General features: G+C 31.2%; 1 protein-coding gene across 1 annotated transcript; it reads left to right on the top strand.

Moving 5' to 3' along the window:
* Positions 1-24,334, top strand: LOC115875384 (aromatic-L-amino-acid decarboxylase-like). Its single transcript, XM_030890813.1, has 7 exons — positions 1-364; positions 5,956-6,190; positions 15,722-15,841; positions 15,902-16,070; positions 18,077-18,202; positions 21,502-22,005; positions 23,885-24,334. Exons 1-7 carry the CDS (start codon positions 285-287, stop codon positions 24,160-24,162), a joined length of 1,512 nt encoding a protein of 503 aa, XP_030746673.1. The 5' UTR covers positions 1-284; the 3' UTR covers positions 24,163-24,334.
* Positions 24,335-25,442: the final 1,108 nt, after the last annotated feature.

Raw genomic sequence — 25,442 nt, 5'->3', positions numbered from 1 at the left:
TCACCACCGGTCCACTTTTATTGTAAGCTCACAGCGTATCGCAAAGACACGGTACTCGTTCACGAAAGGAACCCGACCGTCGATCTAGGTGCCTGCTGTCAGTCAGCGAGCTTCAACTGTTCCAGCAGCGGCGGAAGAAGAAGCAGGAATCGCCGCGCGTCAAGATCAAGCGGTCCGTGAAAGTGAATCTTATTCATAATCGCAGGAGAAAGTTATTTCTTCGGCGGCAGGCTGAAGATTTTCGTTGATCGATTTCGTCGAATTAGGACTGAGTGAGTTCCAAGATGGACGCCGAACAGTTCAGGGAGTTCGGCAAGGCGGCCGTTGATTATATTGCTGATTATTTCGAGACTATCAGAGACAGGTGAGAGTAGAGACAATTTTCTTTGATTTTGTGTTAATTTGGTTCTTTTAATATTACTTAATTTTAAGTTTCAAAATGTAAATAAGTATTGTAGTATACAATTCTGAGAAATTTTTTATTAATCTGGTTTCCAATTTTTCATGGAGAAATAAATAGAAAAGAAAGAAAATATCTATAACGATTGTTATGAAAAAAAAAATATAAATTTGAGATATTCGATTTAATGAATTTTAAATTAAATATGGCTATACAGGGCGAGTCTTAAAAAAGTGCAAATATTTTTAGGGGTAGTATATTTCGACCCCTGAAACACGATTATGAGGTTTTTTCCCGATTTTTTTTTTAAATTTGGAATTTTTTGAAATTTATTTTAGTTTTTAGTTAAAAACAAAATTTATTGATAATATGACAATATAGGCAGTAGATTAAATTAACAAGAAAGAAAATCCAGAAAAGATTCAGTGGTTTTCAAAATTTTAGCAAAAAAGCATTTTTTAGGAATTCTGATTTTACATGACTGATAGTAAATTTAAGTATACAGGGACTCCCTGTATATTAATGTATATTTCAATTTTTCCTTAAATTTTCATCTATAATCGTAATACACATAGTGTACCTAAATTCAACAATTTCCGAATTACGAAGTTTTGATTTTGAAATATTAAACGAAAATTTTGTAATTTCCAGACTTAGATATAATCTCATTTTATACATCTATAAATGATAACTCGAAAACTAATGTAAAATATATCATTGTTAAATAAAACCAAACACATATCGAAATTAATTAAATCGAATTTTTTAAGTGATAAATTGAATGATTCAGTGTTGTGTCAGTGTTGTGAAAAACAAGTCAATAACTCGGAAACGGTTGGTTTGAGGTACATTGTGTGTACTCGAATTTTGCTTAGAATGGAAGGAAGAACCGAAATATGCAATAATATATTGGGGGTTCCATTTAAAAAAAAATTAAACTTTGATGTGCCACGACTTTATGACAAACCCTGTATACTTAAATTTATTACCCGCTAATAGATATCTAAAAACCCTATAACTTTTATATTTAACTTTTTGCGGTACCTCTTATATTTTACTTAATAATGGACCGTTCCCATACATATCAGCCACCCTGTATATACAGGGTGTCCCAGAAATAAGTGCAAGTATTTTAAGGGCTGGTAGATCTCGATAAAAGAAACGTATTTTCTCTTTATCGTTTTTCAAATAAGTCCAAAATAACGGAGTTATTTTACTTTGCAAATTTCCAAAAAAAAAATGATTTTTGCTAAAATATTGAGACCACTGGACCTTTTCTGGATTTTCTATCTTGTAAATTTAATCTAATACCTATGTTGTCATATTATCAAGAAATTATTAACTAAAAACTAAAAAAAATTCCAAAAAAATGTTTAAAAAATTTCGAATTTTCAAATTTTTTTTTCGCGAAAGAAACCTCATGGGCGTGTTTCTGGGGTTGAACTATACTACCAGTTAAAATACTTCACTTATTTCTGGGACACACTGTATTTGCCAATTTGATCCCGTTTTTTTATTTTGATAAAAAAACCCAAAATAACCAAATTGGCTTGGAAATGGCGATCCATAACATTTACTATATAAAATAACAACGATCTTCATTTCCAAGCCACCTTTGACGTCATTGTTGTTTTGGTTATATCGTATCAACAGTTGAATAGTTTCAATTGTTTATATTTTAGTAGTTCTGCAATATTTGACTATCAATAATTTCAATGTAAGCATGTCATAATTTCATTGTAAATAATAAACTAATAATAAAAATTAACCAATTATTTTTAGGTTAGTTATTTTTAGAAGTTTTATTCTGTTAGTTTTATATATTTTCTAACTTTTTCATGTTCAATTGTTCTATTTTATTCTGTTTTTAGTAGTTTACCTTTTTAATTTAGTAATTATTCTTTTCTACAATATCCCTTTTATTTGACGAATTTATTTTAATTAAAATCATTTAAAGAATACAAAATGACTTTGTGTGGTTTTTCGCTCGAAAAATTGTCAATCTTAATTATTATTGATTTGTTCCTTCGTATTCTTCAATAATATGAAAATGTATGCATAGAATGCATTAAAATGCACACTTTAATATTTATGTAGAAACACAAAAATTAATTTTTGTCATACGCTCCCAAAAACAGCTATTTTACGGACTCATTTCAGTCCGTAAAATGTTTCTTTTTCGGCCTAGGCCGTAAAGGTCATCATGGCAACCTTTATGGACTAAAATGTCTAAATTCGTTATTTGGTTGTTTTATTTTGTCATTCGAAATTTGTCACAAAATCACATAAAATTATACATATATTTATAATTAAATTATTAAATACTAACAATATCAAAAGCTAAGTTATTTGTTTAAAGTAAGTACCTAGGTACTTACTTTTTCGTGGAAATAATTTAGCAATACATCTTCATTTACAACGAATACGCCATTTTTGTCTTTCCATTCATTAAAAACATCATATTCTTTCTGGTAAATGGCACGAGACTTCACAGGAAGTAAATCCAACACGATTTCTTTGGCCTTATTAGCAATATGTTCGGGATTTTGGAACATTTTAAAATTGTTGATGAATTTGTGTGATTTTGTGACAAATTTCGAATGACATGTCAAAATGCGATGAAATAAACAAACTCGTTACTAAGATATGAATTTATAAGCCAACTTTTTCAAACATTATAATTTCAAATATGGAAAATTTGCAAATATGCGTTCTAAAAAACTGTAAAAAGCGTATGACAAAAAATAGTGTATGTAACACGTACCTAAATTATGTTTTTTAGGACTCATCTACTATTTCGGACTCGGCTAACGCCTCGTCCGCAAACAGTAATGATTCGTCCTAAAAAACATCATTTTAGGTACTAGTTACATAAATAGCTATTTTGTCATACGCTCCCAAAAACAGCTATTTTACGGACTCATTTCAGTCCGTAAAATGTTTCTTTTTCGGCCTAGGCCGTAAAGGTCGTCATGGCAACCTTTATGGACTAAAATGTCTAAATTCGTTATTTGGTTGTTTTATTTTGTCATTCGAAATTTGTCACAAAATCACATAAAATTATACATATATTTATAATTAAATTATTAAATACTAACAATATCAAAAGCTAAGTTATTTGTTTAAAGTAAGTACCTAGGTACCTATTTAAAAGAGGCTTTTAAATTAAAATATTCTTAAATTACAGTCACAAACATTCAAACCATCGTCAATTTGGTCGAAATATTCCATGCTGAGAGCAGTGTTAAGTGTTAAAGAAGATATTATATTGACAAATTTCCAAAACTTATTGCTTTTTTGAAGAGGAATTCGGTTGGTTACGAGCCTAAAAAGTCTAAGGTTTTGTCCATAAAAGAGATCGGTGATTTTTTGGCCACGGCTAGTGATGAAACTTATTTACTTACTAAGGTAAGTTTGCGATAATGATTTTTAAAATATATAGATGGTTTCTTATTCCATTGTATTTGATTTTTAAATTATTAAATACTAACAATATCAAAAGCTAAGTTATTTGGAAAAATAAAAATGAAATGAACAATTTTGTGCATTTTGAAAACTTGCATCTGCAATCGAAACGACTCCTCCATTGGCAGGTAAATTTACTTTCTGATGAGGTGGAGTAAATGCGAACGATGATGTACTTGGTAATACATCCGTGGAAGTGGTCGCGATTTTCTTTTCCCCCATTAGCAGTTTGCAAACTTTCTTCTTTTTCTCAATAGATTCTTCTATGTAACCTTCGGCCACTGTGGACGACCTAAATAATTATTGTTGTTTAGAACAAGATCGGAAAATATTAAAATTTTTACCTCCAACCTCCTAGGCGTTTCAGCGATGTAAAATCCACATCTGCATCTGCAGCAAGAGTAGCAGAACTACGTCGGAAACAATGACCTGTATATTCGTTTGGGTTCGACAACTTTAAAAATGCTGCTACAATCGATGGCATCTTCCCAAATGAATGAATGCCGACTCGTTGCACGGTGCATTTTCCTTTACGATAAGAGATGAAGACATAATCATGTGGTACATTTTTTGGCCTAAGACAAGCATATTTTCTATACAACTCAACTGGATTGACAACGTTCCCTTCGTTCACCACCGGAAACACTCTTTTGATATTAGTTTTTGTATCCGCAAGGGTAACTAAAAGGCAGCTGTTGTCTTTTTCTATGATGTCTTGCACTCGTAGAGAGTACAATTCTTCTCTTCTACATGCTCCACAAAGGCCAATGACAAGAGCTACCTAAAAATCAAATACAATGGAATAAGAAACCATCTATATATTTTAAAAATCATTATCGCAAACTTACCTTAGTAAGTAAATAAGTTTCATCACTAGCCGTGGCCAAAAATCACCGATCTCTTTTATGGACAAAACCTTAGACTTTTTAGGCTCGTAACCAACCGAATTCCTCTTCAAAAAAAGCAATAAGTTTTGGAAATTTGTCAATATAAATATCTTCTTTAACACTTAACACTGCTCTCAGCATGGAATATTTCGACCAAATTGACGATGGTTTGAATGTTTGTGACTGTAATTTAAGAATATTTTAATTTAAAAGCCTCTTTTAAATAGGTACCTAGGTACTTACTTTTCGTGGAAATAATTTAGCAATACATCTTCATTTACAACGAATACGCCATTTTGTCTTTCCATTCATTAAAAACATCATATTCTTTCTGGTAAATGGCACGAGACTTCACAGGAAGTAAATCCAACACGATTTCTTTGGCCTTATTAGCAATATGTTCGGGATTTTGGAACATTTTAAAATTGTTGATGAATTTGTGTGATTTTGTGACAAATTTCGAATGACATGTCAAAATGCGATGAAATAAACAAACTCGTTACTAAGATATGAATTTATAAGCCAACTTTTTTTCAAACATTATAATTTCAAATATGGAAAATTTGCAAATATGCGTTCTAAAAAACTGTAAAAAGCGTATGACAAAAAATAGTGTATGTAACACGTACCTAAATTATGTTTTTTAGGACTCATCTACTATTTCGGACTCGGCTAACGCCTCGTCCGCAAACAGTAATGATTCGTCCTAAAAAACATCATTTTAGGTACTAGTTACATAAATAGCTAATATGTAACATTTTTTTAAAAATCTTTTTGGACAAATAATATAACAAAATTTATATTTATCGCGTTCAACTGTTGATTACTTGTCACAAACTGCTATTGTGTACATACCAAAGGTCTTGAACTAATAAGAAATTATAAAAATGCTTTTGATTCAGATTATTTTGTAGTTGCAAAACATGAGATTATGATTAGTGCAGAATACTTAAAATAAATATGTCTATAATGAGACTTTAATTAGTATTTTTTATTATTTGGTGCTACAAAACTTATAAATACTTTTATACACCAGTTATTACTATTCAACAATTGAACAATTCAAACTTTACCTACTGAAATACTAAATTTGATCCAACTTCTAAAATACTTCATTCGACGGTTAAAAAAGTGCTGAATCCTGTTGTTATACCTGGCTATAATTTTAGTACCTTACAAATATGTTTTTTTTTTTAATTTCAGACCAGTCTTATCCAACGTCCAACCAGGCTACCTGGGAGACCTCCTGCCCAAAGATCCTCCACAAAACGGCGAATCATGGAGAGACGTTCTTCAGGACGTGGATCGCATTATAATGCCAGGAATAACCCACTGGCATAGTCCACATTTCCATGCGTATTATCCCACAGCACATTCTTTTCCTGCTGTTGTTGGAGAGTTGATGAGCGCTGGATTTGGCGTTGTTGGATTGAGCTGGGTAAGTTTAGTGTTTAGTGTATATGTTTTAATACTCATAATTGGATTTATTATACAGGGCGTGTCTTAAATAAGTGCAAATATTTTTAGGAGTAGTATATTTCAACCCCAGAAAACACGTCTATGAGGAAAAATTTTAACATTTGGAACTTTTAAAAAAAACATAATATCTTCATAATATGGCGACATATGTAATAGATTAAATTTACAAGAAAGAAAACCCAGGAAAAATATAGTTATTCTCAAAATTTAAGCAAAAAATAAAATTATTTTGAAATAGTCAAATACAGTATCTCGGTTATTTTGAACTTATTTGGAAACCGGTAAAGATAAAATATGTTTCTTTTATGAAGATCTATCAGCCCCGAGAATATTTGCAGCTATTTAAGGCTCACCCTGTATAAGACACTATGAAAATCTTACCAACTAGATGAAGATGTAACATTTAAACATTTGATTAGCTAAGGTTTTTGGTGATAGGCTTCTTTCTGTATTCCTAAAAATAGCTGTAAAAAAGCTATATTCTTAAGATTACTGGGAAATAAATTGAAAACTTTATAAGTCAGAAGTATATTGAAGAATTTTGTATTTTTCTAAAATGTAGTAACGTTGATTACAGTTGTTGGTTGGAACCTTTGGTGTTACACAGCAAAATAAAACCCTAAATCACCACAATACACCAAAACACTTTTATTTTTTACACTGGACGCGCGTTTCGCTAAGCATGTATCATGTATAGTAACGTATTGTATATCAAGTGTAGTAGCGTGTAGTAACTTTAGTTGGGACTGTAAGATTATTTAGTTAGGACACATAAGCCCGGTTTTGACTCTAGGTACTTTTATTTAGGGATATTTTGCTTGCAGTATAAGATTATAAGATGATTAAAAACCTAGTTTAAACTTAGAAAAGGGCTGGCTCAATTTTAATCGTCAAATACCTAATTTTTGAACTAAGTTCAACGAAAAGAAGTTATTAAAATTTTGAACTTGATTTAAATCTGAACTCACCCTGAACCGAGCATTAACAACCGGACCTTAAGAACTACAAACAAATAGCACAAAAATATTGGAGGATAAATTAGAATGATTTTATTGAGGTTCTAGATAAGTTTATAAAAAAAACTGTCAAATTTCGGTCAGAAAGACAAAATATTGTGTCGTAGTTAGTATCGTGTTAAAAAAACAATTAAGTTAAATCTTTTTTATACTGTCATATTCTTTTAATTGCCTATTGTATTTGTTATTATTAATTTTTATTATTTCTTTAATTATTTAATTAACGTTTTATTTTTCTTAATTCCAAACAATTTCGTAGAAAACGTATGAAACATAATATATAGATATTAATTACTGCAAATTATAAATAATTTAATGAGATTTGCGGTGAGAATATAGAATAAAAATGTATAAAACCAACACGATTAACCTTTTATTATGTCATTCTTAATTTGCATTTATATCAAAGATAATTTGATGTTTAATTAAAATCAGAATTATTTACCGCTAAAACACCTATGGTTTTATAATATTTATAATTTTAATTTAAATACCATAATTCAATCTCACTGATTTTATTTTTTTTTTGAAAACGTCTTATATACTGAGGGTGAGTCTTAAATAACTACAAATATTTTCCGGGCTGGTAGATCTCGATAAAAGAAACATATCTTCTCTTTACCGTTTTTCAAATAAATCCAAAATATCCGAGATATTTTACTTTGAAAATTTAAAAAAAAATGATTTTTTTCTTAAATTTTGAGAACCACTGGATCTTTTCTGGGTTTTCTTTCTTGTAAATTTAATCTACTAGCTATGTTGCCATATTATGAAGATATTATGTTTTTTAACTAAAAATTAAAAATATTACAAACATATTTTCAAAAAATTCCAAAATTTCAAAATATTTTTTCGCGACAAAAAACTCAGACGTATATTTGGTGTCGAAATATACTACCCTTAAAAAGATTTGCACTTATCTAAGACTCACCCTGTATTTAATGTACCTAATTTGAGCGTCAAACTTAAATAATAAATTCTGAAAATAATTTTCATTGTCAGCTGTCAATTTCAGATGTAAGAGTAAATTTTATCGAGTAAATTTCGAACTGAAATTTTATTTATAGGCTTACTATGACAACATTTTTTATTCAATCGTACGGAATATTTATTTCAAATTATACAGGGTGTCCCAGAAATAAGTGCAAGTATTTTAACTGGGAGTATAGTTCAACCCCAGAAACGGAATTCTCAAAAGACATTTTTTGAAAAGAATTTTAGATTTTTTTTTAGTTTTTAGTTAAAAAACATAATTTCTTGATAATATGGCAACATAAGTAGTAGATTAAATTTACAGGAAAGAAAACAGATAAAAGATTCAGTGGTTTCTCAAAATTTTATTTAAGTAAAATAACTCCGTTATTTTGGACTTATTTGAAAAACGACAAAGAGAAATTTTTTGTCGGCTTATCTCGATTTTTGGCGATTTTGATGGGTCATATTTTAACATAGCGAATTTGCGCATCTCAATATTGTACTTTTTTCATTTTATATTAGTTTAAAAATTTGCCCCATCTCAAATACTACAATTCTTCGTTATGACGAAGAGACGTATGTTGAGATAGGGCTCTTTGTTATATCAATTATTGTTATACCAATTGTTATACTACAAGAAAGATGGAATTTGAGATAGGTCCTTTTGTTTTAAGTTATGAAAATGCATGCGAGAGAAAATCACACCACAGGAAAATTTTGATCGAAAGCAAAACAACGAAACGAAAATTACCCTGATGGAAAATTTCCCGAAATCATAATTTCTCTAAGAACATTTTAGCGAACCAAAAACTTGCCCGAAAAATACAATAATTTTCATCTCATTATCATTGTCAGGCCATTGGCATTGTCATCCCTACCAATTTTTGGAAAATTTTATTTATTTTGCCTATCATCATCCAGCATAAACACGTAGAATGGAAGTCGAATTTGTTATCAATAAACAGGGAAAACAGAAACTGTTACTCCACAGTTATTTGTATAAAAAAAAACGAATGAAGAAACATGTTTTTTTTTAGTTTAGTTTGGTTTTTATTATATGGACCGTGAGTTTAAATGCCCTGTATTAATGCCCTCAATTAACTAAAAAATTACTAAAAATATATTAGTTAAAAAAATGCATTTTTGCATAAAAAACAATATTAGATATTAAAATAAGCTAGATAAGAGTATTTTAATTGATTATTATTGTCTTTGCTTCTGGCCTGAAAATTGTCTTTGTTTTCAGTTGATCTAATCCAACGCGAATAAAAGTATTTAAAAATATTTGATTCTAATTTTTTGGCGATTTTCAGATTTTATTGTATGTATGTATTGTATTTTCTTGTAAGTATTCTATAATGTGAATATTGTATATTTTTTTTCTTATTAAGAACACTTTACCGTCACTTTTAAATTTATTTTACATGGGCGTATGTATACTATTCGTTCGGGGAAATACATTTATTATTATTATAACAAAAAGGCCTATCTCTATTAAACAACAAAAAATAAATTATTTATTAGAATTTACGCTCAATTTATCTTCAGAACATTTCCTCAATGTCTCCGTTTAAGTGTTAATACAAAAACACTATTAAAAAATTAAAAACTTTACATCTATTGGCCAAATAAAGTAAGTGATTTTCTTTAAATTGCTCTCCTGAAAAGTAGTAAAAATCGAGATAAGCCTTTTCGTCATAAAGCCGACGATTTCACCTAATAATTGACCGTTTCCACCATAGACTTAAAATAAAATATAGACTGAGCATCTCATTCATAAATAGCTGGAACATGCGGTCAGACACTGTCTTGTTATTGTTGTGTTATTGTTTTAGGTTATAACGAGTGCGACACGAGCGATAGATAGGTTGTCTCTGTCGTAACGGTCGTTCCCTGACGACTCTGCCGAGAAACACAACACTGTCTTTCGTTTCTCAAGTACACCTGAACTCTCCGTATCATAGCCGGGTATTTTTTTTATTTTAATGAAGCTATAATAATTAAATTAAAAATATATCGTATTTAAACTTTTTTATATTTTATTGAGATTTAGGACAGGTTTTTTAAATAAAAGTTTAGAAAAAACAATTTAGAGTCCAAAAAGGATAAAAATAATAAAATACACGTTATAGAAGAAATTTTATAATCGAAATTAGGTAATTTTTGAAATTAATAATAAATTATTAATTTTAGTCAAACATTTACAACCCCTAATATTAATCAAAACAGGATCTATTCCACAGATATAATAGAATCGGCGACAGGGAGAGAAAAAAAAATATGATTGTTGTAATTTTTTTTCTGGTTAAGTGATGTCTTATTATGTAAATTAGAGAAAACATAAATCTGTTCCATTAAAGCAAGGAAGGTGATAGGAAGTGGATAAAATAAAAACTACATTTATTTAACTCGGTACTGTCTTTATTATACCGGGTGCGTCTCAAAAGTGGCTCATCCCCCATAATTTTTTTATATTTTCAAATAAAAAAACAAGATTTAGTATGTTAGTATATGAAATAAATTTGGATTGATTGACGCATCAATTGTTTTTGGTCACTTCCTGTTTCACCGGAAATGACTATAACTTTTAATTTTTAAACGGCACCCTCGGTATATTTCTACTTTATTCGATAGAAAATGACACTCTGAATATAATGACATATCATATGTCAACTTTTGACATTTTCGCATATGGTTTAATTGTAATTGTAACACGCGGTTCATAACGACAATTTGACTCGAAATACCAAGTGTGTGGTATCAATATATTCATAAAAAATGCTTTTTCCAAATATGCTAATGAGTCACCCTTGTTCCATTTGAAAAAATTGACATATGTATGATTAAAAATACGATTTGTACATCTTTTAACCGGCCTAGACAAGACACGAAACCTATTAGACGATCAAAACTATATTTCCAAGGCTCCTTGATTAAAACTTAGTGGATTGAAAAAAACTGGATTGAAATTTAAAATAGGATATGTTTTTAAGCGACAATGTCAAAAGTTGACATATGATAAGTCATTCTATTCAGAGTGTCATTTTTTATCGAATAAAGTAGCAATATACCGAGGGTGCCTTTAAAAATCAAAAGATGTAATCATTTCGGTGAAACAGGAAGAGACCAAAAACAATTGCATACGTCAATAAATCCTAATTTATGTCATATACCTACTAACATACAAATCTGTTTTTTATCTGAAAAATAAAAAAGTTATAGGGTTGAACCACTTTTGAGACGACCCGGTATATTAAAAAATATTGTTTCATAATGTAATATCATTTTAAAATTCTTGTACGTTATTTTAGATTCTGAAGATAATTTTAGAATAAACCGGAATATATTTTTAATAAAAACATTATTAATTTTAACAGGGTTATAATTATGATTTTGTTACAATGTAAGTAAGTAAATAATGTAATGTAAAAGAAAAAATTCAGATTTTACATTTTACTAAAATATTATCTAAATAAGCGCCTTTCTACAACAACGCCACTGACTGCCAATGGGTAAATTGAGAGTTGCCTACCGGTCCAAAGTCGTTTCAAGACTTAAATGGATTATTTAAGTCAAATTTCTTGCAAATTTGGCACTGGCGAACCATATTTTATAGTTCCTGAACAGAAAAAGTCAATAAAATAAACACTTAAGGACTACAAGCTAAGAGAATGCGTTAATACAGCCGGGGAGATAGCGGCAACAAAGCTTTACCGCACACGTGCGACACGTACTACAAGGTAATAAATGAATGAATAGGCTCCTCGCCTCTAATCGGTGTTGTCATATTGTAAAGAACTTATCCTTATTAAACAGTATCCGACTTATAATTTAGTAGTATAAGGACTATTTAATACATCTATGGAATATTAAAACCTACTTTATTAAACTGTAGTATTAATATCTCAATATATGTGTATAACAAGAAAAAAAATATTGATAATATTAAAGACGTGACAACCTAGGCTGGATGAGGAAGGCTCGGTCGACTGTATCCAGAAGTAAACATGTGTACAAAAAAGGTTGTTTGTCCGCGTTGAGATGTAAATAGTGTAGTCTATATTTTATTTTAAGTCTATGGTTTCCACACATAACAGCGACCCTGTATAATTTATTAGACCCTGTATAATTTATTAAATACAGGCGACTGTTAAAGTGAAGAATTATTTTATAAACAATTTCAATTAGCAAATAATCTGTTTAAACATGATGCAATAAAATATTAGGTTGTTTACCTTTACGGTAATTAAAAATTAACGCTTAAATTATGTGACAAAATATAATAATTATTGTAAAATAATGTAGGTTTAATTTTAAATCTACTACGTCACCACAAACAACAGTTCAATAAACAACAATGGCACTGACAATGATTTCGTTGGACTCCAGCTCTAGGTCATGGATAGCAAGCTGCGAGCTCCAATTTAATTGATTTTCATTGATTGTAAAACAGAAACTATTTACCCATTTATAAATATATTTTCAAATATTTACAACACAGGAAATTGATTGTTTATTTTGTAATATGCAAAATTACTCATTGTTTAGAGAAAATTATTATTAACCTACATAATATTATATTTTGATTTCTTCATATTTGCATACATCTGAATCTGTAAGTTTCTCATTAAGATGACTTAGCTTTTTTTCAATAGGACAAAAATTAATAAAAAAAAAGAAAAGAGTATTCCGACAATGATGCTTGAATTTCGGAGATAGTCGTTAACCTACAAATTTTGATTGCTTTTAATTTACATACACCTGAGGCTGTAGGTTCCTGATTACATATTGCATGATGATTATATAAAAAGCAGCCTTAAGAGTACCACTCTATTTTTAAATTTTTATTGATGTTCTTTGAATGATAGATAATATACGAGATGATAAACGAATTATAGATAATAAAGGACAAGAAAACCATACCACAAACCACAAACAATACTCTTATAACTGCTATACCTATAATATCAATAATATTTTGAAGAGAGTTAAAAACACAGGTTTAAAAATATTAAATAATATTTTGAAAAGGACGTCTAAACCAGAAGTAAAGAATTTGTGTGGTTTGTGGTCTAACACTTGTCAAAACATTGTTTTATATAAATTAATGGGAACTTGCTAAAAACAAGTTTAATTTAAAATCTGCCGAAATTTAATTATTAAAGAAAGTCAAAATTTGTTTCACAACTATAGCAAATGTTATAATAATATTATAAACCGACCCCGTGAAAATTTGCACGTTTACCAAAAATTGTTTTTGCAACTTTTGTTTGTGTAACATTTTGAGAGAAATTAAATTATTTTAATTGTGGTCAGGATTGTTAAATGTATATACAGGGTAGCGCCTCTAATACGACACGGAGGCTACAATGAGAACGGTAGCAACGGTAATTTGTATTTAAATGAAATTTTGGGAGCATAATATGTAGGTTAATTGAAAGCATTTTATAAAAATATAACGGTAGGCATATCAGAACCACCTATATTTTATCAAATAATAAAGAATTACTAACACTAAATCATAAAAATGAAAATCTTTTTCTAAGGGGTAGGCAACCTTAATAGTATTTGAAGAGACGTGAATTCCCCATTGAACATACTGCGTTTTCAATTTAAAATAACAGTAACTTGCTTTTAAAATTGGACAATATTCAATATTAATTTTGTCTCGCCCTGTATAACCTTTCGAGTCAAGTTTTAATTTGATTTAAAGAACAATGATTATTTTAACTCCATAAAGATAGAATCAGACATAGCTACTTTTGTTGCGCAGCACATTAAAAAACTGCGCAACTTGATCTGCTGCAAGTGTGAATATCTAGGCAACCTGCAACGTTGCGATCGCAGCTTGGTTGCGTAGGCTACCTTTTTGTTGCGCGCAGTTTAAGAAATAGCCGTGTGTGAACAATTGTTGAGGAAGGTTGCAAGTGCAGCAAAAGATTACTAATCAGCTGAAACTTTTACTGCCGACATCGGTGCAGTATTCTGTTGGTATGCCCGAAATGTATACACTTTTTTCAGTTAACTCCAGGATTTATATGTAGGTATTTAGTAAAGAATTAATCGACAAATTGCGATGTCGTCGAAGTCAAAACAAGCGATTTGGAACACAGAACAGGTAAAATGTTTAATAGAAGCGGTAAAAGCAAGGGAGTGTTTATGGAATATAAAAAGTCCATTCTATCACAACCAAACGAAAAGAGGAGCCGCTATTTCGGAAATTTCTTCTGAATTACATATGCCCGATGAAGACATAAAAAAGAAAATTCACACGTTGCGTGCACAATATTCGAAAGAAAGTTCAGAAGTGAAAAGTTCCAAATCCGGTTTGCTCTCCCAAAAGGTACACACACGATACCTTGAGCTGTGGGTGGTGTACTAATGAATGATGCCCAAGGCTGCAGCTACTAAAATATGTTGCAAAAGTAGCGCTTTGGTGTGAACATATGAAAAGCATGTAGTGTCGACCTGCAACTTTTTTATGCAGCTGTTGCATAAATACTGCGCGTTTTGGGCTACTTTCTGCTGATGTATGAACACTGTCTGCAACTTCTGTAGCGGCTGCAAAAAAATTGCGCAACAAAAGTAGCTGTGTCTGATACTACCTTAAGGTTATACCGGGAAAATTCCAACTTTTATTGAAGAGATATTATACATGTCAAAAACCTTACCTTTTAATTATTTGCTTCTGTAATGAAACTCATCCATACTTTTTTCTTAGAATCCGATATTAAATTAATATACAGGGTGAGTCTTAAATAAGAGCAAATATTTTTAGAGATAGTATATTTCGAGCTCTGAAACTATGAGGTTTTTCTCGTAAAAAAAAAATTGGAATTTTAGACTTAATTTTTAGTTAAAAACAATATCTTCATAATACGGCAACATAGGTACTAGATTAAATTTACAAGAAAGAAAAGATCGAGTGGTTCTCAAAATTTTCAAAAAATTATTTTTTTTTAATTTTGAAAGTAAAATATGGGTTATTTTGGACCTATTTGAAAAACGGTAAAGAAATATGTTTCTTCTATCGAAATCAATCAGTCCTAAAAATATATTTGTACTTATTTAAGACTCACCCTGTATAGAATGTTCCATTACAAAAGAAAAACATAATTTTGATGTGTAACTTTTTGGGAACACCCAGTAGAACATTAAATATTTTAAAAAAATGTTCTAAATTAACATACATACCTATGCTCATCAAATTTCATTTCAATTCAAACTGTTGTTCTTTTTGGAGCTTCCGCTTTTTATGAGCGACGCGACGCCACCCTGTACGATGTACTAGGTCACCATATATTTTGAACAAATTACTGTCTAGATAGAAAACAACTAACGATCCCATTACAGGAACAAAAAATCACAGAATATTTTTTTCAAAATGCAACTGGAGTCGTTCAATCTAATGGAAATTATATTTAAGTGGTTTTCTACTATCTGGCCAAAAAATGGCTATTTTAATTTATACATGATATTTATTTCTTCATTTTTTTCAGATTGCCAGTCCAGCTATGACCGAACTTGAAGTAGTCATGATGAACTGGTTAGGAAGAATGTTAGGACTTCCAGAAGAGTTTTTAAATTGCTCAGAAGGACCAGGAGGTGGTGTTATACAGGTAGATAAACCTCCTTTAAAAAAAATCTGAATAATTTTTAATTAAATTTTTATTTAAAAGGGTTCAGCCAGTGAAGCGACTTACGTTGGTTTGCTAACAGCGAAAGAAAAGAAAGTTAAAGACTTGATGGAAGAAGATAAAAACCTAACTGAAGCCGAAATCAAAGGAAAACTGATTGCTTATTCTTCAGATCAGTCAAACTCCTCAGTAGAAAAAGCAGGTTTATTAGGTAAGAATGATAAAATAATATAAATAATATAGTATATGCTATATTCTTTATATTATACTACCACTATACATGGTGGTTTTATGTCAATTTTTCGTAAATAATGTCTAGAGATTCGCCTTGCCAAAATTATTATCGATTGTCATTCACCTGGCGTTTTATGACGCCGTTTTTTTTTTCGAACATACGGTATATGATATGAACAGATTTTTCTGGTATATATTTAAATTTTTATCTATTTGAAGATCCCGAAACTACCCCAGTGCCGTTGAAATATGTTGGAAAAAGAATTATACCGGGTGCGTCTCAAAAGTGGCTCACCCCTATAACTTTTTTTATTTTTTTTCAGATAAAAAACGAGATTTGATATGTTAGTAATTGGCATAAATTTGTTTTCGGTCACTTTCCGTTCTTAAATGGTACCCTCGGTATTTTTTTACTTAATTCAATAGAAAATGACTCTGAATAGAATAAAAAATCGTATTTTAAATTTCAATCTAGAATGCCACAGTTGTGTTTGCCATATAGTGCCATATGTGTGTGCCATAATAGTGCCATAGTTGTGTTAAAAAAACACTATTCTTTTACCAAGGATACTTAGAAACATTTATTTCATCATCTAATGTTTTTAGTGTCTTGTCCTGGGCGGTTAAAAGATGCCCAAATCGTATTTTTAATCATATCTCGATTTTTTCAAATGGAACGAGGATGGCTCATTAGCATATTTGGAAAAAGAATATTTTTACGAATAATTTGGTAAACCACACACTTGGTATTTCGTGTCAAATTGTCGTTATGAACCGCATGTTACAATTCCAAATAAACCGTTTGTCAAACGAGAAAAGAAATGTCAAAAGGTGACATATGATATGTCATTCTATTCAGAGTGGCATTTCTTATCGAATAAAGTAGAAATATACCGAGGGTGCCATTTAAAAATCAAAAGTTGTCATCATTTCCGGTGAAACAGGAAGTAATCAAAAACAACTGAATACGTCAATGAATCCTAATTTATGTCATATACTAACATACCAAATCTCGTTTTTTATCTGAAAAAATAAAAAAGTTATGGGGTGAGGGGTGAGCCACTTTTGAGACGCACCTGGTATGTAGGAGTCTTCATTTCTTGCAAAAAGTCCGATTTTTCGCTGGAAAAGAATCCTACGAATTAAAAAAGTTATCTTTGGGAAACACTAACTATGTGTGGGTACCTATCTATTTCAAAAATGAAATCTTGTCTTCAAAAGTTTTAAATTTAACTGAAAAAAAATTATAACTAAACATAACAAAATATCCTATATCAGCTTCAAAAAGAAAAATTTTTTAGTTTTTTGAACTATTATTTATTATAAATTATAACTATTTATATTATCTGCTGGTAATCCAGCCCTGAAGACTGCTCCTTGTTTAAACTCTTTTGTATTTCATTCAACGCTAACAGTACTCTAAAAATAAAAACGCACTTAGCAACCAGATCATACATATACGTTCTTATAAATCTATGATTTAGCGATATAATTTACAATCACTTGCTGTTAGGCAAAACTGCATAAAAAACCTCATTAGTTAGTTATACCTACCATTTTTTCATATAAATATAAGAGAAAAATCCTAGCTTATTCAAGGTTGACAGTAATTATTGAATTTTTCCACAATTCTTTCAACTTTTAATAATCGTTTTGATATATAATTTTTTGCATTTATCATAGAACAAGATACATTTCTTAGAACTATCTAAAATAACGTAGCTAAATCAAAACCTCATTAACATACTGCCTAATTAGCAATATTCAGTGGATTTCTTTAATTAACTTATAGCTATTAGTTTTTGCTTTACTTGTATATAAATCATGCAGTTATGTGCATGTTACATTTTAAATTCTGTTATAATTAACCTTAGCTAATGACAGAGTACGTAAACTATGTTGTGAGAGTAACAAGGGGCAAGAGTTATTTATGTTATTGCGAACAAAGCATGTTGTGCTAATAAGGCAATAATTTATTTTCAGGATCCATGGTTATGAGACTGTTGCCAACGAACAAAGAGGGACAGTTAACAGGAGAAACTTTACAAGAAGCTATAAATAAAGATAAGGCAGCCGGATTAATACCATGCTATGTAGTAGCAAATTTAGGTAAGATATAAGTGATATATCAACAGGAGAGTATCTTAGACCGTATACTGCTTTGCATAAAAGTTAAAAAAATTACCGAATTTTTCGGCTTGGGCGGTTGTTATTATTGGGAATATTTAGATTGATCTCTTCCACATCTTATACATATATATTTTTAAGATTTTTATTAGCATTATTTTAATAGAAATATCAAATTTTCAAACGTCTTGCAAATGGCACGATTCAGGACACTATAGGCTTCCTATATCGAACCTACTTATTCTTCTTCTTCTTTAGGCCTCTTCTAGGTTTTTCCATTTACGCGATCTCTAGCCAATTTCATCCATTGTGTTCCTGCCAATGTTTTGACGCCATCGACCCATCTTTTTTTTGGTCGGTCCACACTTCTTTAAGTTCCTCTTGGTCTCCATAGTGTATGACATTTTGGGTACATCATCGGTCTGGATCCTGTTGTGCCCCATGTCCGATCCATTGCCATTTCAGTCTTGCCACTCTTTTAAGATTACAGTTGCGGGTTGGAATCTTTGGTGCTACAACAACAAAACAGAACACTAAATCACCACAATACACCAAAACACTTTTACTTTTACACTGGACGCGCGTTTCGCTAACCATGTTAGCATCATCAGCTGATTAAAATTAGTTTTTTAACTGTAATTCATAATAACCTCGATCATAACAAAACTCAAATTCGAAAAATCATATGTCATATACCGGGTGTGTCTCAAAAGTGGCTCAAACCTATAACTTCTTTATTTTTTCAGATAATATAACGAGATTTGGAATGTTAGTATAACAGCATATCACATAAATTAGGATTTGGGCGTATTCAATTATTTTTGGTCGCTTTCTGTTACACCGGAAATGACTACAACTTTTGATTTTTAAATGGCACCCTCGGTATTCTTTTACTTTATTCGATAGAAAAGGACACTCTGAATATAATGACATATCATATATCAATTTTCGACATTTTCTCATCTAGTTTATTTGAAAATTTAACATGCGGTTCTTAACGCCAATTTGACTCGAAATACCGAGTGTGTGGTACCAAATTATTCCTAAAAAAATGCTTTTTCCAAATGTGGTAATGAGCCACCCTCGTTCCATTTGAAAAATATGACATATGGTTAAAAATATGATTTGGGCATAGTTTAACCGAACAGAACAAGCCACGAAAAACATTAGACGATCAAATCTATTTTTTCAAGGCTCCTTGATAAAAATTAGTATTTTTAACACAGTCATGGCACTCTAGATTGAAATTTAAAATAAGATTTTTTAAAAGGAAAATGTTAAAAGTTGACATATAATATGCCATTCTATTCAGAGTGTCATTTTCTATCGAATAAAGTAAAAAAAATGCCGATGGTGCCATTTAAAAATCAAAATTTCCCGTGAAATGGGAAGTGACCAAAAAAACGACTGAATACGTCAATCAATCCAAATTTATGTCATATACTAACATACGAAATCTCGTTTTTTATCTGAAAAAATAAAAAAGTTATAGGGGGTGATCCACTTTGGTATGACGCACACGGTATGTCAGTTTTCGTCTTCGAAAATGCAATTTGATAACACGACGTTTGTTTATTTACAAGCTAGGATCTTAGAGATTTTGTTTTGTTACCATTTTTATTTTATTTTTTGAAAATAAGACAAAAATTCTGCGCTACAAACCATACAGAGTCCATGATGTAGAATGTTTAAGAGGGTTAGAGTTGATCACCGCGACCTTATAGATCTATTGTGTGTTCCCCTTTCTTGAGTTATAACGAGTTATAACTCATCAGACAGTCTCAGGGCTTTAACAAAAGCCAGTATCTGAGACGGCTCCACAGAGGCCAGCTCTCCATCCTCGACATCAGCCGTACCAAAGTTCATGGCACGAATGGTCGTCGTTTCGGCGCACTCAGTGATAAAGTGTTTCCCCATTTTTCCTACAGAATCTGCGCCTTGTTTCTCAGCTTGGGCCTACTGAGGTGTTCGTTGAGGAGACAGTGTCCTGTTAGAAACCCCGTGACAATCCAAAGATTGTTTTTACTTAAATCAAGGAAAATCTTTGATTTTTCTCGGTCGTAAGTTCTGAGGAATTTTTTCGAGTGTCTTAGACCGTTGGAGGACACCTATTCCAAGTTAACGGATGGAGTCTTCCAGATTCTTCAGTTCCGCTTTCAGTTGGTTCCCGTTTGGAAAACAGAACGGTTCTGGTCCAGTTAGTGGAGTGTTCGCTTCTTTCCTAGCTAGAGCATTTGCTTTTTCATTGCATTCTATCCCTTGGTGAGCAGACACCCAGAGTAGGAGGACTATTTTTTTACGTCCATGATCTTAATGAGTGAAATCTACAACAAAAAATAAAACATAACTTTTTACAAGTTAGTATTTTGGACAGTAGGGTACATTAGTGCCAGTCCGCATTCTATGGGTTGAGTTGCATTCTACAGGGTGTTCCTTAATGACATGCATGACATTTAAGGAGATGATGCTTGGACCTTTTCTAAGAAAAAAATTTTTGTATGAATATATGTATGTCCTAAACATCTTAAATTTTCAGATACAGGGTGGTAAAATTTTCTTTTTTTTTTAAAATATATCTGATGTTATATTTGATACGCGTCTTCCATGCATTAAAATATTGCAGAAATGATTCCACACAAGTCACCGCATCAGATTTTCAGCGATTTGACCCTGAAGTAAACTGACTTTAATTTTTTTAAGCAAAAATTATGCGTAGAAGAAATAGAAACGAACGGAGATTTCGAAAATAATTTTTATTTTAAGAGGAGTCAGTGCTTTAACCACTTTTTTCTCTAAAAATATTTAATGTAAAACCCGTATGGACGACACTGGTTGAAATAAATAAAATTCTTTCTACATGATGATAAAAGAACATAGTACATAATGCATAGCAGATGTGTATCAAGTTTCATAAAAATATCTATAATAAAAAAGAGTTACTAAAAAAATTAGACTAATTATTATGTTTTATTAGAATTAATTATACCATACCACCCTGTATCTCAGAAATTAAGATGTTTAGGATATACATTCATAATATGAAGATTTTCTGTTAGAATAGGTTCAAGAATCACCCCCTTAAATATTAGCATGTCATGAAGGAACATCCTGTATAATTATTTTTTCAGTCTTTAATCTATGTATAAAAATATAGTACTTGTCTTTTGTCTTTGAGTTTTTTGTTCAATGTTAATAATTAATTAATACACTTGGAGATCTACCTATAGTATATTAAAATAGTATTTTAACAAAGTAGTAATTAATTTAACTTATCTTTTCAGGTACGACACCAACCTGTGCCTTCGACAACTTGGAAGAACTCGGCCCAATATGCAAAAAAGAAAATGTATGGCTCCACGTCGACGCAGCATATGCCGGTACCGCCTTCGTATGCCCAGAATACAGGCATTTGATGAAAGGCGTTGAAATGTCCGACTCCTTCAACTTCAACCCCCACAAATGGATGTTGGTCAACTTCGATTGCTCAGCGATGTGGATCAGAGATGCCAAATATCTCGTCGAAGCTTTCAACGTGGAAAGGATTTACCTGAAAGACCAACACAAAGGGTTAGCACCCGAATACAGACACTGGCAGATCGCTTTGGGTAGACGATTTAGGGCGTTGAAGATCTGGTTTGTCTTGAGAATCTATGGTGTGGAAGGAATTCAGAAACATGTCAGAAACCAAATCGGTCTAGCCAAGTACCTGGAAGATCTTGTAAAGAAAGACAGTCGATTTGAATCTTGCAGTTGCAGCATGGGTTTGGTTACGTTCCGACTTAAAGGTGACGATTCCCTAAGCAAAAAACTTTTGCAGAAGATTTCAGATAGAAAGAATGTATTTTAATTGCGGGACATTTGAACGGAAAATTTGTCATAAGGTATGCGGTTTGCAGTAGACTAACTGAGAAAAGGGATGTAGATTTTTCGTGGAAAGAGATCACAGAAGCGGCAGAAGAAATAGTACCATCAAAGATCAGTTCCCAAGATATACCAGACAAAAAGAGTATTCACGCTTTAGATATTAAGACCTTAAATGGGAACATTGAGAAGTCAAAATAGGTTAATTTCTATGTCTAGTTTAAATAAGTATTTTATTGTTATTATTTGTTAAACTTACTAGCAGTAGTTAATTTTTGAATTTGAAAGACTTTTAGCGAATTCAACGTTATTTAAATAGATTTTGTACATATTATATATGAATCTACCTAAGATAATAAGAGTTTTAAGTTGATTACATTGAGTTTTATTTGTTTATTTCCTTTAAATGTAGTTTAAGTTTGTCTAAAAGAGAAGCGACAATTTCGACAGACGATATCTAAAAACTACAGAAAATGTAAACTACTTTAGAATTAAAATGACACACAACAACTGTCAATTTGGTGGAATATCATTGGAATATCCTTGAATCGTTGAAATAGATTGGGCTTTTAATTTTTGAATGCTAAATATCTCGTTGAAGCTTTCAACGTGGAAAGGATTTACCTGAAAGACCAACACAAAGGCTTAGCACCCGAATACAGACACTGGCAGATCGCTTTGGGTAGACGATTTAGGCGTTGAAGATCTGGTTTGTCTTGAGAATCTATGGTGTGGAAGGAATTCAGAAACATGTCAGAAACCAAATCGGTCTAGCCAAGTACCTGGAAGATCTTGTAAAGAAAGACAGTCGATTTGAATCTTGCAGTTGCAGCATGGGTTTGGTTACGTTCCGACTTAAAGGTGACGATTCCCTAAGCAAAAACTTTTGCAGAAGATTTCAGATAGAAAGAATGTATTTTTAATTGCGGGACATTTGAACGGAAAATTTGTTATAAGGTACGCGGTTTGCAGTAGACTAACTGAGAAAAGGGATGTAGATTTTTCGTGGAAAGAGATCACAGAAGCGGCAGAAGAAATAGTACCATCAAAGATCAGTTCCCAAGATATACCAGACAAAAAGAGTATTCACGCTTTAGATATTAAGACCTTAAACGGGAACATTGAGAAGTCAAAATAGGTTAATTTCTATGTCTAGTTTAAATAAGTATTTTATTGTTATTATTTGTTAAACTTACTAGCAGTAGTTAATTTTTGAATTTGAAAGACTTTTAGCGAATTCAATGTTATTTAAATAGATTTTGTACATATTATATATGAATCTACCTAAGATAATAAGAGTTTTAAGTTGATTACATTGAGTTTTATTTGTTTATTTCCCTTTTAAATGTAGTTTAAGTTTGTCTAAAAGAGAAGCGACAATTTCGACAGACGATATCTAAAAAAACTACAGAAAATGTAAACTACTTTAGAATTAAAATGACACACAACAACTGTCAATTTGGTGGAATATCATTGGAATATCCTTGAATCGTTGAAATAGATTGGGCTTTTAATTTTTGAATGCTAAATATCTCGTTGAAGCTTTCAACGTGGAAAGGATTTACCTGAAAGACCAACACAAAGGCTTAGCACCCGAATACAGACACTGGCAGATCGCTTTGGGTAGACGATTTAGGGCGTTGAAGATCTGGTTTGTCTTGAGAATCTATGGTGTGGAAGGAATTCAGAAACATGTCAGAAACCAAATCGGTCTAGCCAAGTACCTGGAAGATCTTGTAAAGAAAGACAGTCGATTTGAATCTTGCAGTTGCAGCATGGGTTTGGTTACGTTCCGACTTAAAGGTGACGATTCCCTAAGCAAAAAACTTTTGCAGAAGATTTCAGATAGAAAGAATGTATTTTTAATTGCGGGACATTTGAACGGAAAATTTGTTATAAGGTACGCGGTTTGCAGTAGACTAACTGAGAAAAGGGATGTAGATTTTTCGTGGAAAGAGATCACAGAAGCGGCAGAAGAAATAGTACCATCAAAGATCAGTTCCCAAGATATACCAGACAAAAAGAGTATTCACGCTTTAGATATTAAGACCTTAAACGGGAACATTGAGAAGTCAAAATAGGTTAATTTCTATGTCTAGTTTAAATAAGTATTTTATTGTTATTATTTGTTAAACTTACTAGCAGTAGTTAATTTTTGAATTTGAAAGACTTTTAGCGAATTCAATGTTATTTAAATAGATTTTGTACATATTATATATGAATCTACCTAAGATAATAAGAGTTTTAAGTTGATTACATTGAGTTTTATTTGTTTATTTCCTTTAAATGTAGTTTAAGTTTGTCTAAAAGAGAAGCGACAATTTCGACAGACGATATCTAAAAAACTACAGAAAATGTAAACTACTTTAGAATTAAAATGACACACAACAACTGTCAATTTGGTGGAATATCATTGGAATATCCTTGAATCGTTGAAATAGATTGGGCTTTTAATTTTTGAATGCTAAATATCTCGTTGAAGCTTTCAACGTGGAAAGGATTTACCTGAAAGACCAACACAAAGGCTTAGCACCCGAATACAGACACTGGCAGATCGCTTTGGGTAGACGATTTAGGGCGTTGAAGATCTGGTTTGTCTTGAGAATCTATGGTGTGGAAGGAATTCAGAAACATGTCAGAAACCAAATCGGTCTAGCCAAGTACCTGGAAGATCTTGTAAAGAAAGACAGTCGATTTGAATCTTGCAGTTGCAGCATGGGTTTGGTTACGTTCCGACTTAAAGGTGACGATTCCCTAAGCAAAAAACTTTTGCAGAAGATTTCAGATAGAAAGAATGTATTTTTAATTGCGGGACATTTGAACGGAAAATTTGTCATAAGGTATGCGGTTTGCAGTAGACTAACTGAGAAAAGGGATGTAGATTTTTCGTGGAAAGAGATCACAGAAGCGGCAGAAGAAATAGTACCATCAAAGATCAGTTCCCAAGATATACCAGACAAAAAGAGTATTCACGCTTTAGATATTAAGACCTTAAATGGGAACATTGAGAAGTCAAAATAGGTTAATTTCTATGTCTAGTTTAAATAAGTATTTTATTGTTATTATTTGTTAAACTTACTAGCAGTAGTTAATTTTGAATTTGAAAGACTTTTAGCGAATTCAACGTTATTTAAATAGATTTTGTACATATTATATATGAATCTACCTAAGATAATAAGAGTTTTAAGTTGATTACATTGAGTTTTATTTGTTTATTTCCTTTAAATGTAGTTTAAGTTTGTCTAAAAGAGAAGCGACAATTTCGACAGACGATATCTAAAAAACTACAGAAAATGTAAACTACTTTAGAATTAAAATGACACACAACAACTGTCAATTTGGTGGAATATCATTGGAATAT

This window comes from Sitophilus oryzae, unplaced genomic scaffold, assembly GCF_002938485.1.
Source record: "Sitophilus oryzae breed Bouriz unplaced genomic scaffold, Soryzae_2.0 scaffold_1385_pilon_pilon, whole genome shotgun sequence".
Lineage (NCBI taxonomy): Eukaryota > Metazoa > Arthropoda > Insecta > Coleoptera > Curculionidae > Sitophilus > Sitophilus oryzae.
This window is presented reverse-complemented; position numbering and strand designations above follow the sequence as displayed.